We start from the raw sequence: 13,392 nt of genomic DNA, 5'->3' as shown, positions 1-13,392 counted from the left end.
TTGGCTTGGGTTTGGGGCGGGGCTTCATGTATGTCTTGTCGGGAAACTATTTAAATAATTTACAGTAACTTTCAAGTCAACGCAGAATAAAACTGACCGTATTAACTTGATTAAAACACGTTCCTTTTGTTATTTTGCACGATTCATGATTTCAAAAATGTTTTACTTTGGCTTTCTTCAAATTTCACTCCCTTGAAACATCTTTCTTTGTCGACTGACATCACTTTATGTTAATTCCCATCTTAATTTTTTGTTTTTCTCGTTGGAATTGCAGCTTCATCTGGAAACACCTCATTACTCAAGTAAAATTGGCTACAAATGCAGTTCCATATTGATTTATTTCTATTTTTTATTGCCTTATAGGAAGTTCTTTACTTTTTTACTCTGTAGACAAAATCTAACATTCGCACAGGTCATTTGTTCACTCTCAGATCTACAAACCTGCATCTTTCATACGCAATGTGCTGCATTTAGGTTCCGCGTTGTGTATTTGTTAATAAGTCTTGCGCTACAGAACTTTGTAACAAATGGCCCCTCTACACCTCCAAGCCTGGAAAAACCAAGCCTGAAAATTAGGCATCTGTATCATAAATCTTGGAAAGTTATGATAATTTGCAATTCACTCCCTCATCAAAGGCACTATTACCCTAATTTATTATCTTCCTGCATGTGAGGCGCTCAGAGGCCGTGGAGATAAGAGTCTATCAGGAGCAGGATTGATTTTCATTAACAGATTGTAATAAAGATGAACTGCTCGGCCCGCACACTGACCAAGAGCCACACTTTATTGTAATTGGGCCAATTTATTTCATGAGCCACTGCCTTCCTATTTTTTTAGGCTCTCCCCTTTCTTTTCTCTCTCTCTCTCAGTTCATTACTGTAATGTTTCAACCACATTCTCATTTATTCTCTTCCCATATTAGAGCTGCCAGACAAAGTGTATATTCACTATTTTATGTCTATGGCTTCACTATTTAGTTCTTGACATTTTATCATGTTTTGTAAAATGTAAGCTGTAACCATTTAATTGATTTAAGTGATTACCTAAATATTATGCAATCCATCTAAATTGAATGTGCGAAGCTTGGTGTCATATTTTACCTGTACATGACAAAAACGGTCCAGACAGGCTGGATATTGTGAACTGGTATTTGTTATCATATTATTTTAATTCATTATCATAATCATAAACACTGGTTGGTGGTGCAAATAGTTTGACTATTTACTGCAGTTTGATCTTCGATTTGTAATTTATAGCAACTAATCAACTGGAAGTCTCGCACATTTAAGATTATTTCCATGTTGCAAAATAAGGTGGGTAAAAAGCCAAAAAATTCCATGGAAGGACTCAAATTGGGGAATCCTTTTTTAAAATCTGTTAATTTATAAAATACATCTGATTGAACCAATTCACTACAAGAAGATTCACTTTCCAACACTGTATTTATGAATAGGAAGAACCATTCTGGATGAACCAATTCACGAAAATGAATGCACTTTGCAACACTATACATATGTAAGAGAGAGGGTGAACCGATTCGCTAAAATTTAACTAAAATGAATCTTACCAGCACTACATGAGAGTGAACCATTGAGAACGAGGACTTCCCACGTCTACATATGAGAACCATTTAGGACGAGCCGATTGATTAGATAGATCCAACACTATATATGAGAGAAAGAGGACCGTTCAGATTATTACGAAGTAGACAAAAACTCCATGAAAAAGTTTTGTAAGTTGTGAAAATTAAGTAATTTAGGACCGTTATACAGTGTGTTTCATTGTAAAGTCGATCCCTCACAGCCTCGTTTCCATCCAGGTTAAATTCAGTATGGCGTCTAACCTGATTAAGATCTATTACCAAAAAATAAAAAAAATTAAGTTTCAGTATCATTTAAAAAAAAGAAGACTTTGTACTTACCTTTTCACAGCACCACATGTTTTATGCTCAATACAGTTAGATAAGAACCAAAGGCAAACAGACTTCATATTTAAATTTAAAATTTTATTTGTAAAATTGAAAAAAAGAGAGAGAAAGAGAGAAGCCCATTAAGCGTTTCTTTTCAATGCATACATTTCTCTAAACATAACCAATAAATAGGCGATTCATAAACAGATTTTTGTCAGGAATAAATAAATAATTAAATAAACATGTTCATAAATTAATCGGCAAATCAATAGATGAGTAGGCATAACTGTAAAACAATGTAAGCAGCAAATATTTGAGAAATGTCAACAGGATGCTTGTCCATTTCAGTTGTTCATGCCACACCAATCGCATCGCAGAGATAGATGGTGCACCTCTTGTCCTCTTTTCTCAGAAAATATCAAAAGAAAACAACGAAAATTAACAAGAAAACCAAAAACAACTGTAAACAGCATTGTCTCATCCAGGCTTTAAGAACAGCGCAGGGAGTGCCTGGCTCTCCCACTGCACATTTCACACAGCAAAATCAATACTCTTGATATATATTTCCTTACGCTTTGTGCTGAGAAAACCAGAACTTTAACATGATCTTTATAAAGAAAAAAAAACCCGTCCCACCCTGAAACCCACCCGCCCACCGACTACTTTCCCCATAGAATCTGAGAAATGTGCTGCTGTTCCCTAATATACATATTTCATATCTATAATAAGCTACTTTCCTTAGCATACAAACCATAGTTAAAGAATCATATTGTTAATATGAGTAGTACCTTTATAACACTTTAACCCCCCGAAGCTTTCCCACCCTTTCCCCCCTTGAGCATGCTCACAGATCAAAGTTCGGCATGAAGATCTGAGGAACGAAACGTGAACGTGGTGTGAATGAGAAGAAAGCAAGTATGAAATGCTGGTGGTCTGGTTTCTTTAGAAATGCCTGTTGTGCAAAACACCCACCCCCTCCCTCCCCTCCCCCCATTTCTGGTGCAAACGCAATTTGTATTAACGCCGTCGGTTCACCTTTCAACACATCAAGCTTCATTTTATATGCCTTTCCAATCATTTTTTTTTCTTTCAAGCTGTAATGATATCATCCTTCAAACTTATTAAACTTCAGGCACTAGTTGCCATTTTTAATTTGTATTACACTTGCTTTTACATACAGGCCAAATTTAATTTGATTTTAATAATTCACATCTGGCATGGAGAGATTCTGTGAGGAAGGCCCCTGCAACATGAGGTTATTAGAGCGCTGATGCCCGAGGGCTACGTGTCTGTATATCACCACGTTCTGATATGCCACCACAGGACAGGAGAGAGACGATGAAATGAGAGAGTTCAGCAGAAAAAGGCCATTATAACCTGTGAATCGAATGCGGTCCATTTCGGCACGCCCTGAGGCTAAAAAAACAACTGTGATATACGGGCGACGTTAATGTTTTCCGGCAAAACTTATTTCTGACGTCTGCGAGATTAAACATTTAACATACAGATATATTTTTAGTTAAGACAAACAGGTCCAAAATCCACAGTGGAAATCAAATGAGGTCAAAACATGTGCTTTTCTGTCCTACCTAGATTCTAGAACTCTGTTTCTGCATCTATTTCTGTTTATTTGTGAATTCTGAAGGACCTGAACTTCCTGTACTTCTATATTATGTGTCGTTTTTGGCATATCTATGAAGGCAGTGCGGAATTGGCGAGTTGGCAAAAGTAGCGTAACGGAAATGTAGATAGAACGTAAAAATGTACGAAAAAGGCAAACAAAAACTTTAAATGCAGAGGAAAACAACTTGTTTCAAGAATACTGTCCATTTAACAGTTAAAGACCCTGCGAAATCATTTGACGAGTTTAGTGTTGATGCATTTCCTTTTGAAACAGGAAGATGGTGCGTGGCAACTTATTTTAAATAACCAATAGCCTTTATTTTACAATACAGCCTACTCTTAGAAAGTATTGTGTCTAGTTTTCCATTTAAAATATCTACAAATAAATCTTTGACGAGACATAATACACATATAGATACATACAAATAAAGATACTGTCAGACTCTGTTCCGTGTTTTGTGGTTTTCCTCATGTGCCTTCCTTTCTCATGTTTAATTTGTCCCAGGTGTTTCCCATGATGTTTCATTGCTCCCAGGTGTGTCTCGTCATCCCCTTCTCCTGTGTGTATAAATAGTGTTCCCTGTGTGTGCTCCAGCGTCCGGTATTGTTTGTGTCTACAGTGCTACGTGTGATTCCCTGTGAAGATGAATAAATTCCTTGGTTTCTGTACTCTTGGTCTCCTCGTTTCTTGCTCCGTGTTCCCGCACCGTAGCAGATCGTGACAGATACAATTTATGAAAACTTAATCTATATTTTTTTTAGATATTTTTAACTGGAAAACAAGTAAAAAGGGACCAAGCATTTTGCTGTGTAGTTACTTGCAGGTACAGTAGTATTAGTAAAAGGGACTTTCTACTCCAGAGCATCTGATTGGACAAAAATTGGTAGCGCATGATAAGTAAGTATTTTTGGTCCGTTTTGCAAGTAACGAAAAATGAAAAACTACAAATCAAATGCGTATTGCTCTTAACACTAGAGTACACTAGAACTGGCATCAATGTTAACAAATGTCCACCAACTCTTACTTCATTTTAGAGCTTTTGATTTGACAAAAATTTGTAGCCTAGTCATTAATATTTAGGACAGTTTTACCAGAAGACTGTAATTTCACATTTTTGTGTTGGTTTTGTCAGCTAGCATTAGCCTCAGAGCTAAGACACAAACTAGCCACCAATTTTGATTTCATGGGGTCTTTAAGATTCTCGTCAAGCGCTTTAGAGTGGTGTATATTTGCGACTTGTCTGAGAGCAAAGCAACAACTGCGGTTACGTACACCATAATGTCAGACTCTGTGGCTTTTTTTTTTATTGATGGATCAGTTTGCTCCAACTGTAACCTCCATGGCTGCTATTTGCAAGCTGTTCGTGAGCTCTTTACAGGCTGCTCATTAGACCTTTGCAGACAGTTAGCGTCAAGCTAATCCATACCAGCCAGAGAAGCGTATTTTTAGAAATATGGGTTATTTGCAGATCCAACGAGTCGTCCCCTGGCGTTTTCTATATCTTAAACTAATTTATTAGCGAAATGAACGCTAATGTGGAATTGATTGTGCAGGTTTCCGAGGCTAAATTTGATTATTTTTTTGATGCTGCAAGAGGGTCCCTGTAAAATTCTGATGTGCTTCAGAAGTTGTAAGCAATAACAAGTTTGTCCCTTTGGAAGGTCCGTTACGAACCTCATTTTGTGGGCTGTGTAAGGGTTTAAGGCTTGGTATCTTTGTAACTGCTTGGTGTACTTACCAATGTGCTTTATCAGTTGATATTCAGCATTTGGCACAACTGTTTGATGAGTATGTTCTTGAAAGATGCATAAAATGGATGGTATGAAAGGTCTACTGGTTCTTGTAATAGTAAAGTTAAGTGTTACTTCACGAAGCACGATCGTAGACCTGATGAAACAAACTAGAACCGCTTCAGTTGAAAAATCACTAAAGCAGTGCACAAATAAATAAATAAATCCCATCCCTGTCAAGCGTTAACTGTATTTTTTGTATTATTTACCTGTGAATTGGTATAGCTGTTATATTGCGGATAGTCTGCGTTGAAGCCACAGGTACTTATTCTGCTTGATAAGTAAAGCTTTCATCGGATAAATATGTTTGTTTGTGTGTACTGAATAACTGCAAAAGGTTTCACTAAACCAGCAACACTTCGCACATGCATATATTGTTATACTCAGCATTTGTTCTCTGGAATGTGGGCCTATTTTTGACATCGGAGCAAAAAAAAAACGATGATGGATGATGGACAGTTTCCCCCCTTGTTTTTTTTCTTCATGGACGAAAATGGCTGAACATGCTCCTAACAATCTCCAATCCACATATTCTACTCCACTAAAATAGTATAGCTTTTAAAATACCTTTTTTCTTCGCTTTTTTCTATTTTGTTTAAATATTCTGAAACCCAGTAGCTATAAATGTAAAAGGAAATTAAAATCCCTTTCCTCTTCCGACCTGAAGCGAATATTTATGCTTTTTTTTCTTTAAACTTATGTTGTTAGTAGTAGTTTGTAGTATTAGTATTGTTATTAATACCATATATTTCTGTTGAGGAATAAAAATGTTTGGTCCTTTGGTCCCTTTGGGGTGAAAGATTTGTCAGTTTCACTGAGGGCATGGAAACTTCTGTGACCACAGAATGTCCTGCGTTTGCTGAAAGACGGTGACAGAAGAAAAGGTAAGAGGAAAAGAGAAAGAAAGTCCACTAGCGGGACAAGAAGAGCTTCTTTTTTTTCCACTGTATTTTTCCTTGGTCTTCAAGTTTAACCCTCATTTGTCCAGTGTAATAAAAGCCATAAGCGCCTCTTCCTTTAAATAGCATATGTGTGTATAATATGTATATAGAAATTGAAGTTGTTCTCGCTCGTTTTTTTTTTCCTTTTTGTTTGTTGCTTGACTGATGGTGAGAAGCTCAGCGAGAGACAGGACATGTTGAGTTCTCTGTCTTTAGAGAGATCTTCCACTTGTCTTTCGTGCACTGTGCCGAGTGTGGTTTGTCCACGGGTGCCGGTTCACCTGCAACCCCTCCTCTGTACCGAACATCTTCATAAAATAAATGCTGATATGTCTTCAAAAAAATCCATTCATGTTGTTCTTGGTTGTTTTGAAAGAAAAAGTTAAATTCCTTTTGAGATTTCACTCTTCAAATCCTGTAAAAGAAGATTAAACTACAAATAATATCTAATATGAGATATTTACAATAAAATTATATAATATAAATTAATATAAAAATTATTATAATTGTATTTTATATATTGAAGTACTAAAATACATACTAAATGTAATTTAATAACAACAACACAAATACACAAATTATTTGATATCATACAATATATATATATATATATATATATACACACACACACACATATATATATATATATATATATATATAACAACAACGACAACAATAATAGTAACAATCATATAAAAAACAATCCATTTAAATGTTTATGAATAATAAATATATTGAATATTTATTTTCTATCAAATATATTTACTAATAATATATTGAAATGGATTTCTATGAATATCAGTAATTATATATATAACAATATATATATATATTGTTATTATTAATAAAAATAACAATAAGAATGACAAATAATGCACTTAAATGCATTTTTATGAATATGAAATATATTGAATATTTAATTTCTATTAAATATATTTAATAATAACAATAATAATACATGTAAATGTATTTCTATGAATACTAAATATATTGAATATTTAATAAATGAAAGAAACGAGTCTCAAGTTTGTAAAATCATTTAGATTTACAGGTTAATTGTCTTGTGTCTTCCTGTTAAAAATCGTGTCTGTTGTCCAAAAGTGGTACCTGTGCTGTTGCTGAGAGCCGTGTGTGGGTTGGGCCCTGTCAGTACGGGCGGCTCGCATCCTTCGGCCGTTTTAACTGCACTTTCAACCTCTTCATGCCGATCTGAAAGCCGTTCATGGCCTGGATAGCAGCCTGTGCACTTGCTGGGTTGTCGAAGCTCACGAAGCCTGCAAGAGATCATGAGAACAGACGTGAACCAAGTCGTTCGGGTACTAAAATTGATTACATGGCATCATATTAAACCACCGTGCAAGTTTCCAACAAGTCAAAAATGGCTCTTTTATGAACCTATTTCCACTTCGATCTCTGAAAAATCACCATATATGCATCTGTGTGGGCTACTTTTGAGCATATATAAGCCTCTGGTGGTATAGAACAGGGACAAATCACCCCACAGGACTCCGAAAAGGGGCCACCCACAGCATGCAAACCATATTCGTCCGTGACGACCCCAGCTTCCCATTCAAACCCACAGGCTTTTAAAAGCCAGTGACCAAAAGGCCAAAATGAATTGAGGATGCACTTTCGCTGGCATTGCGAGTGTCATCAGGAACCGGAAGTGAACCGTGAAAAACAGCGGGCGCTTTCATCGGCCATCAACCACCTGGGAGCAGAGTGGCCTAGGCGCCTAACCGTGCCTGGAACTGCCCCCATTTCGAGGCTTGTATCTACAAGACGAGAGGGTCCGCATGGAGGTGACGTGGGGGATAAAGCCACAAGGCTGCTTAACAGGGAATCTATGTATGTCAGTGCTCTCAGCCACGTCCCATCGGTCCATCTCGGGCCGTGGCCCCCACCGCAGATTAATTACTCTACCGAGCGCCTGTTACCCAGACCTGACATTATGCAGTAAATGCATAGTGTATAAGTCAATACCACAAATAGGTCCTACTTCACAAATTTGAGCTGCTATTAATTGAGGCTTGGGAAATGTCTCCCCCTGGAGCGGGAACAGATGTTGATCCATAATGGGCCTTTTTGCTTCACTTAGGACTTTTTTTTCTGGCTCAGGGGTTTTTAAAAGGCAGCGCTCCGGTTTGTGGCTTGACACAGAATACAGAATACAGAATGGAGTTTACATTGTGAAATGGACAGAGACTGATTGTAGGTTGTTTTGGGATGGGCTGTAATTCACTTACGTAATACTTGTTCTACAGTTATTCACATTTAGCATGTTGTAATCAAATATTTTTTACTGTTTTTTGTTAATTTTTGTGACTTTTTACTGATATTTAAGTTTAACATTGATGCTGGAATTAGGCTAGGCAGATTAATCGGCTGATATTTAGCTATTTTGAGAACATTGTCATCTAGTACTATTACCAAAACGTAGAAATGAATATGCATGCTGATTTGTCTCACCAAAACATTTGCTCTGGTTGGTGGCTCTGTCCATGAAGACCTTGGAGGAGATGACTGTGCCAAACGGAAGGAACATCTGCATGAGCTCGTTGTCACCAAATTCCTGCGGTAGATGGTAGATGAAGAGGTTGCAGCCCTCTGGTCCTGCAACACAAATACGTTTTTACTCAATGTGGAGTCTCACAGAGACAACTTATATATATATCTATATATATAAAATATAATTATATTTAAATAATATTTTTAATTTTAGGCCTTTGTGCCCCTTTGTTTCAGAATGTAATGTTGTTACATGTACTTTTTATCATAATGCTAACACGTGCTTAAAAAATTGCCAAATTTTTAGTTTTAAATACTAAATACTTGTGTTTATTTATAGCAAATATTTTATCAATTAAAAAGAGTGACAGGGATAGTTCACCCAAAAATGAAAATGTACTCATCCTCAGGCAATCCAAGATGTAGATGAGTTTGTTTAATAAACAGATTTGGAGATGTTTAGCATCGCATCACTTGCTCACCAATGGATCCTCTGCAGTGAATGGGTGCCGTCAGAATGAGAGCCCAAACAGCTGATAAAAACATCACAATAATCCACACGACTACAGTCCATCAATTAACGTCTTGTGAAATGAAAAGAGGTGTGTTTGTAAGAAAAACAAATCCATCATTAAGAAATTTTAACTTTAAACCATCACTTCTGGTCAAAATACGAGTCCATAATCCATAATAACGATTCCTCCCGTGGAAATGTCCATCCCTTGTTGTCCTCTCACGTCAAAATCCAATTGTTTAGAACTGGTCCGAATTGTTTTTGCTTGTAAACAGTGCTTGGTCTGTGGATATTTCTCTCATGATTCAGACAAGATGACATTTTCACTGGAGAAAGCAATATTATGGATAGAGGACTCGTATTTGAACCGGAAGCAAGATTTATGTTATAATGCCTTGATGGATTTATTTCTTACACTTCTTACACTTTACAATTCATGATACGTTAACTGATGGACTGGAGTCGTGTGGATTACTTGTGGATTATTGTGATGTTTTATCAGCTGTTTGGACTCTCATTCTGACGGCACCCATTCACTGCAGAGGATCCATTGGTGAGCAAGTGATGTAATGCTACATTTCTCCAAATCTGTTCTGATGAAGAAACAAACTCATCTACATCTTGGATGGCCTGACGGTGCATAAATCAGCAAATTTTCATTTTTGGCTGAACTATTCCTTTAATGGAAGATGCTTTCTGCAAGTATTTCAGCATAATAAACTATTCACTCATCATCATGCATGTAGTATTGATCCTTATGCCAAAACAAATGAAAAATCTCTCACCCTCACCTTCTCTCTGCTGCTGCTGTTGAATGACTTGCGGTGGCTGTGGCAAGCTTTGGCCAATAGGGGTCAGTGTGGTCGCTGGGTAGATGGCTGTACGTGCAAAGATAAATTTGTGTGATAACACATTCTGGATTTATGTGATACAGCATTGAACAAGGCTACTCAAAAGAAAGAAGAAAAAAAAACGACAAACTGACACATGGTTGGTCAAAACAACCATCCATTTTTAAGTAAGCAGCACAAAAATAGAATATATATATATATTAGGAGGCAGATTGAGGTAGTGAACCTGTATATTGCTGCACCCCGGTGAAGGCCTGTTGTAGGGTGTCTGCAGCCGTGGGGCTTTGGGTGGAATAAGCGGGCAGTCCGTTGGTGTACATGGCCTCGACCGCAGGGTGTCCGTTGGGCTGGTGAGGGATGCTGGTAAAGCCGTTGACGATAGGAGTGACAATGCTGGGAACGGCTGATGTGGTGATGTTGGCAGGCGGTGAGCTGAGGCCTGCTGAGTCAGGAAAACAAACACAGACAGTACAGTACATTGGTACAGTTTACAAACAAAGTGTGCAAAAAGTCTGCAATTTCATATTAAAGCATAGAAAATGTACATGTTTTCATTTAAAGAGAATGCTGTTGGAAATTAGCTAAAAGAGAATGATGTCGATTACTACAAAAAATCATCAAAAACTCATACCACATTGATAGCATAAAAAAATACATACATACATAAAACATATCTATCTATCTGTCTGTCTGTCTGTCTGTCTGTCTGGTAATCAACATCATTCTCTTTTAGCTAGTTAGGTTTGAGGCTAATGCTATTATACCACTATATTAAATTTACTTCTAATATACAGTATATATATCATTATTATTTAATCATTATTTTTAGTTTAATTTCTATGAACCTTGAATCTTACTACTATATTGTTAATATAATTGATGTACTATATTATTTAATAAGTTTAGTTTCATTATTTATTAATACATTATTACATATTCATTAATATGGTTTCATTATTTATATATTATAGTTAAGATACAGAACTATTTATATATTATTTATTTATATAATATTTATAAAGTTTTATTAATAATATAACTCATTAACAACTGAGATATAGATAGATAGATAGATAGATAGATAGATACATAGATAGATAGATAGATAAATGTTTATATATAGATAAATGCATATGAACTGCTGATCTGTCAGCCATTCCATAACCTTTGTTAGTTACTAAAAAGTGGCTACAAAAATGTGGTTTCAACTAGAAAAATGTTTTGTGAACATCTGCAAGTGAATCATTTAATAGGCCCTTTTTAGCATAAGTCGGTGTTTGATCCCAAGCCTAGAGCGTTTCTGAGCTGTGGCTGTGCATCGGTACAAACTAGAAAACAGTTCCCATAGGATACCTTTTCAATCTGTACCCGCAAACAATGCTGGACATAGAGGACGGTCGTCATGGAAACCCCCAGCATGCCTCAATTACAATGTGGCAAAAGACCATATAGAAAAGTCTTATAGAATCATGACTGAGCCGATGGATTCAAACAGGCTGCAGTGTTGTCTGCCCAGCCAGCTTCACTTACAGCATGACGGAGTGCGAACCAGGCTCGTATTGAACGTAAAGGTTCCCAAAACTGTACTCAAGTCTCCCACACTGCTGTAACCTGGGGGAATTCCAGTGGGTCGAGGAGAGCTCTTTACTCTCGTTTGTGCTATTTCCTGTTCCTAAGCATTTTCGCGATTATTTGCTTCCCACACGGCACATTGATGAATTAGTTGATGACTCTGCCCCATTCTTCCCGGAGCCCAGGAGACCGGGCGCATTCGGGGATGTCCGACAGGCATCCTCAGCCGAACCGACCACACATGCGGGGCCGAGTGGCAGCTGCGTGCTGTTATAATGTTGAGAATCTATCATTGATGTGACAGTTTCGAAAAGCTGAACGCTGACGGGAGGATCCAGCCAGCAGGAAGATTAGGAAACAGACTGAGCTAGTCTCGGAAACTCAGATCATGTTCTGGTTGAGGAATAAGACTTCAGTAGGCATAACAAAAAAAAATCTAGTAAGACAAGACAAATGATATGACTCAGGGTACACAGTATAGCTAGGAAAAAGCGGATAGTTCATACAGAACACGTTTTTGCATTCCACCTTCCATCGTTCTCTACAATAAACTGACGGGAGGATCCAGCCAGCAGGAAGATTAGGAAACAGACTGAGCTAGTCTCGGAAACTCAGATCATGTTCTGGTTGAGGAATAAGACTTCAGTAGGCATAACAAAAAAAAATCTAGTAAGACAAGACAATTGATATGACTCAGGGTACACAGTATACCTAGGAAAAAGCGGATAGTTCATACAGAACACGTTTTTGCATTCCACCACACTGCTCTTCCATCGTTCTCTACAATAAACATGCATTAAAGTGAAGTAAAGTGACATGTAGCAAAGTACGGTGTCCCATACTCAGAATTTGTGCTCTGCATTTTGCCCATCCAAGTGCACACACACAGCAGTGAACACAGACCCGGAGCAGCGGGCAGCCATATTACAGCAACGCCCTGGGAGCAGTTGGGGGTTCAGTGCCTTGCTCAAGGGTCCCACCTCAGTCGTGGTATTGAGGGTGCAAGTGAGCGCTGGTCATTCACTCCCCCCACCTAAAATCCCTGCTGGTACCGGGACTCGAACCCATGGCCTTTGGGTTACAAGTTTGACTCTCTAACCATTAGGCCACGACTGCCCATGGACATGTCACGGGACCACTGCATTTGAGTTTTGCGCATGAGATGGTGTTCTAAAAACACGACTCTCAAGTAAAAAGAACTAGACATTTTTCATTTCACGACCCTGCATTTTGCTTTCTGTATAACTGTATAACATAGATTTCATTAGCATGTTGCTAACAATGACCATTTGAATTAGATTTTAGTACTGAATAAAATGTATAAGTATCCAAGTTCTACAAATTATAAATAGAACGTTTCCCCTAATGTTCTCCTAACCTCTATAGTCCAATATCTTTTAGGGGGCCGTTTATTTATACGACAATGGCATTTTGGGGGCCTAAAAACACAAACTTTTGAAAATGGGTTTCAAACGATACGATACCATTATCTTCTTCATATAAACTACAAGTACGCAATTTGTGAAATCGCTGGCATCATGCGTATAGTGTTTCTTTACAAAGTGACATCGCCAACTCCTGGCCTGACATGCACAAAACAGTGTTTTAAGAGTTTTGTTTTTAGTATACTGCTGTCGCGTAAACATACCCTTATTACTCTGCTGTACTTCATGTCTTGTTCT

General features: G+C 37.5%; 1 protein-coding gene across 1 annotated transcript in view; it reads right to left on the bottom strand.

Annotated features, from left to right (window-relative positions):
- Positions 1–5,943: 5,943 nt before the first annotated feature.
- LOC107655216 (CUGBP Elav-like family member 5) overlaps positions 5,944–13,392 on the bottom strand; it is a 250,264-nt gene continuing 242,815 nt past the window's right edge. The window contains exons 9-13 of the mRNA XM_016442649.1: positions 10,365–10,580; positions 10,073–10,165; positions 8,735–8,878; positions 7,373–7,539; positions 5,944–6,680 (exon numbers count right to left, since the gene is read on the bottom strand). Of these exons, the coding sequence (XP_016298135.1) occupies positions 7,412–7,539; positions 8,735–8,878; positions 10,073–10,165; positions 10,365–10,580 (581 nt within the window). The 3' untranslated portion in view covers positions 5,944–6,680; positions 7,373–7,411. The remainder of the gene's footprint in view (positions 6,681–7,372; positions 7,540–8,734; positions 8,879–10,072; positions 10,166–10,364; positions 10,581–13,392) is intronic.

The sequence above is a fragment of the Sinocyclocheilus anshuiensis genome, unplaced genomic scaffold (assembly GCF_001515605.1).
Source record: "Sinocyclocheilus anshuiensis isolate Anshui unplaced genomic scaffold, SAMN03320099.WGS_v1.1 scaffold735, whole genome shotgun sequence".
Taxonomy (NCBI): domain Eukaryota; kingdom Metazoa; phylum Chordata; class Actinopteri; order Cypriniformes; family Cyprinidae; genus Sinocyclocheilus; species Sinocyclocheilus anshuiensis.
Note: the sequence above shows the minus strand (reverse complement) of the source record. Positions and strands in the feature narration are given on the sequence as shown.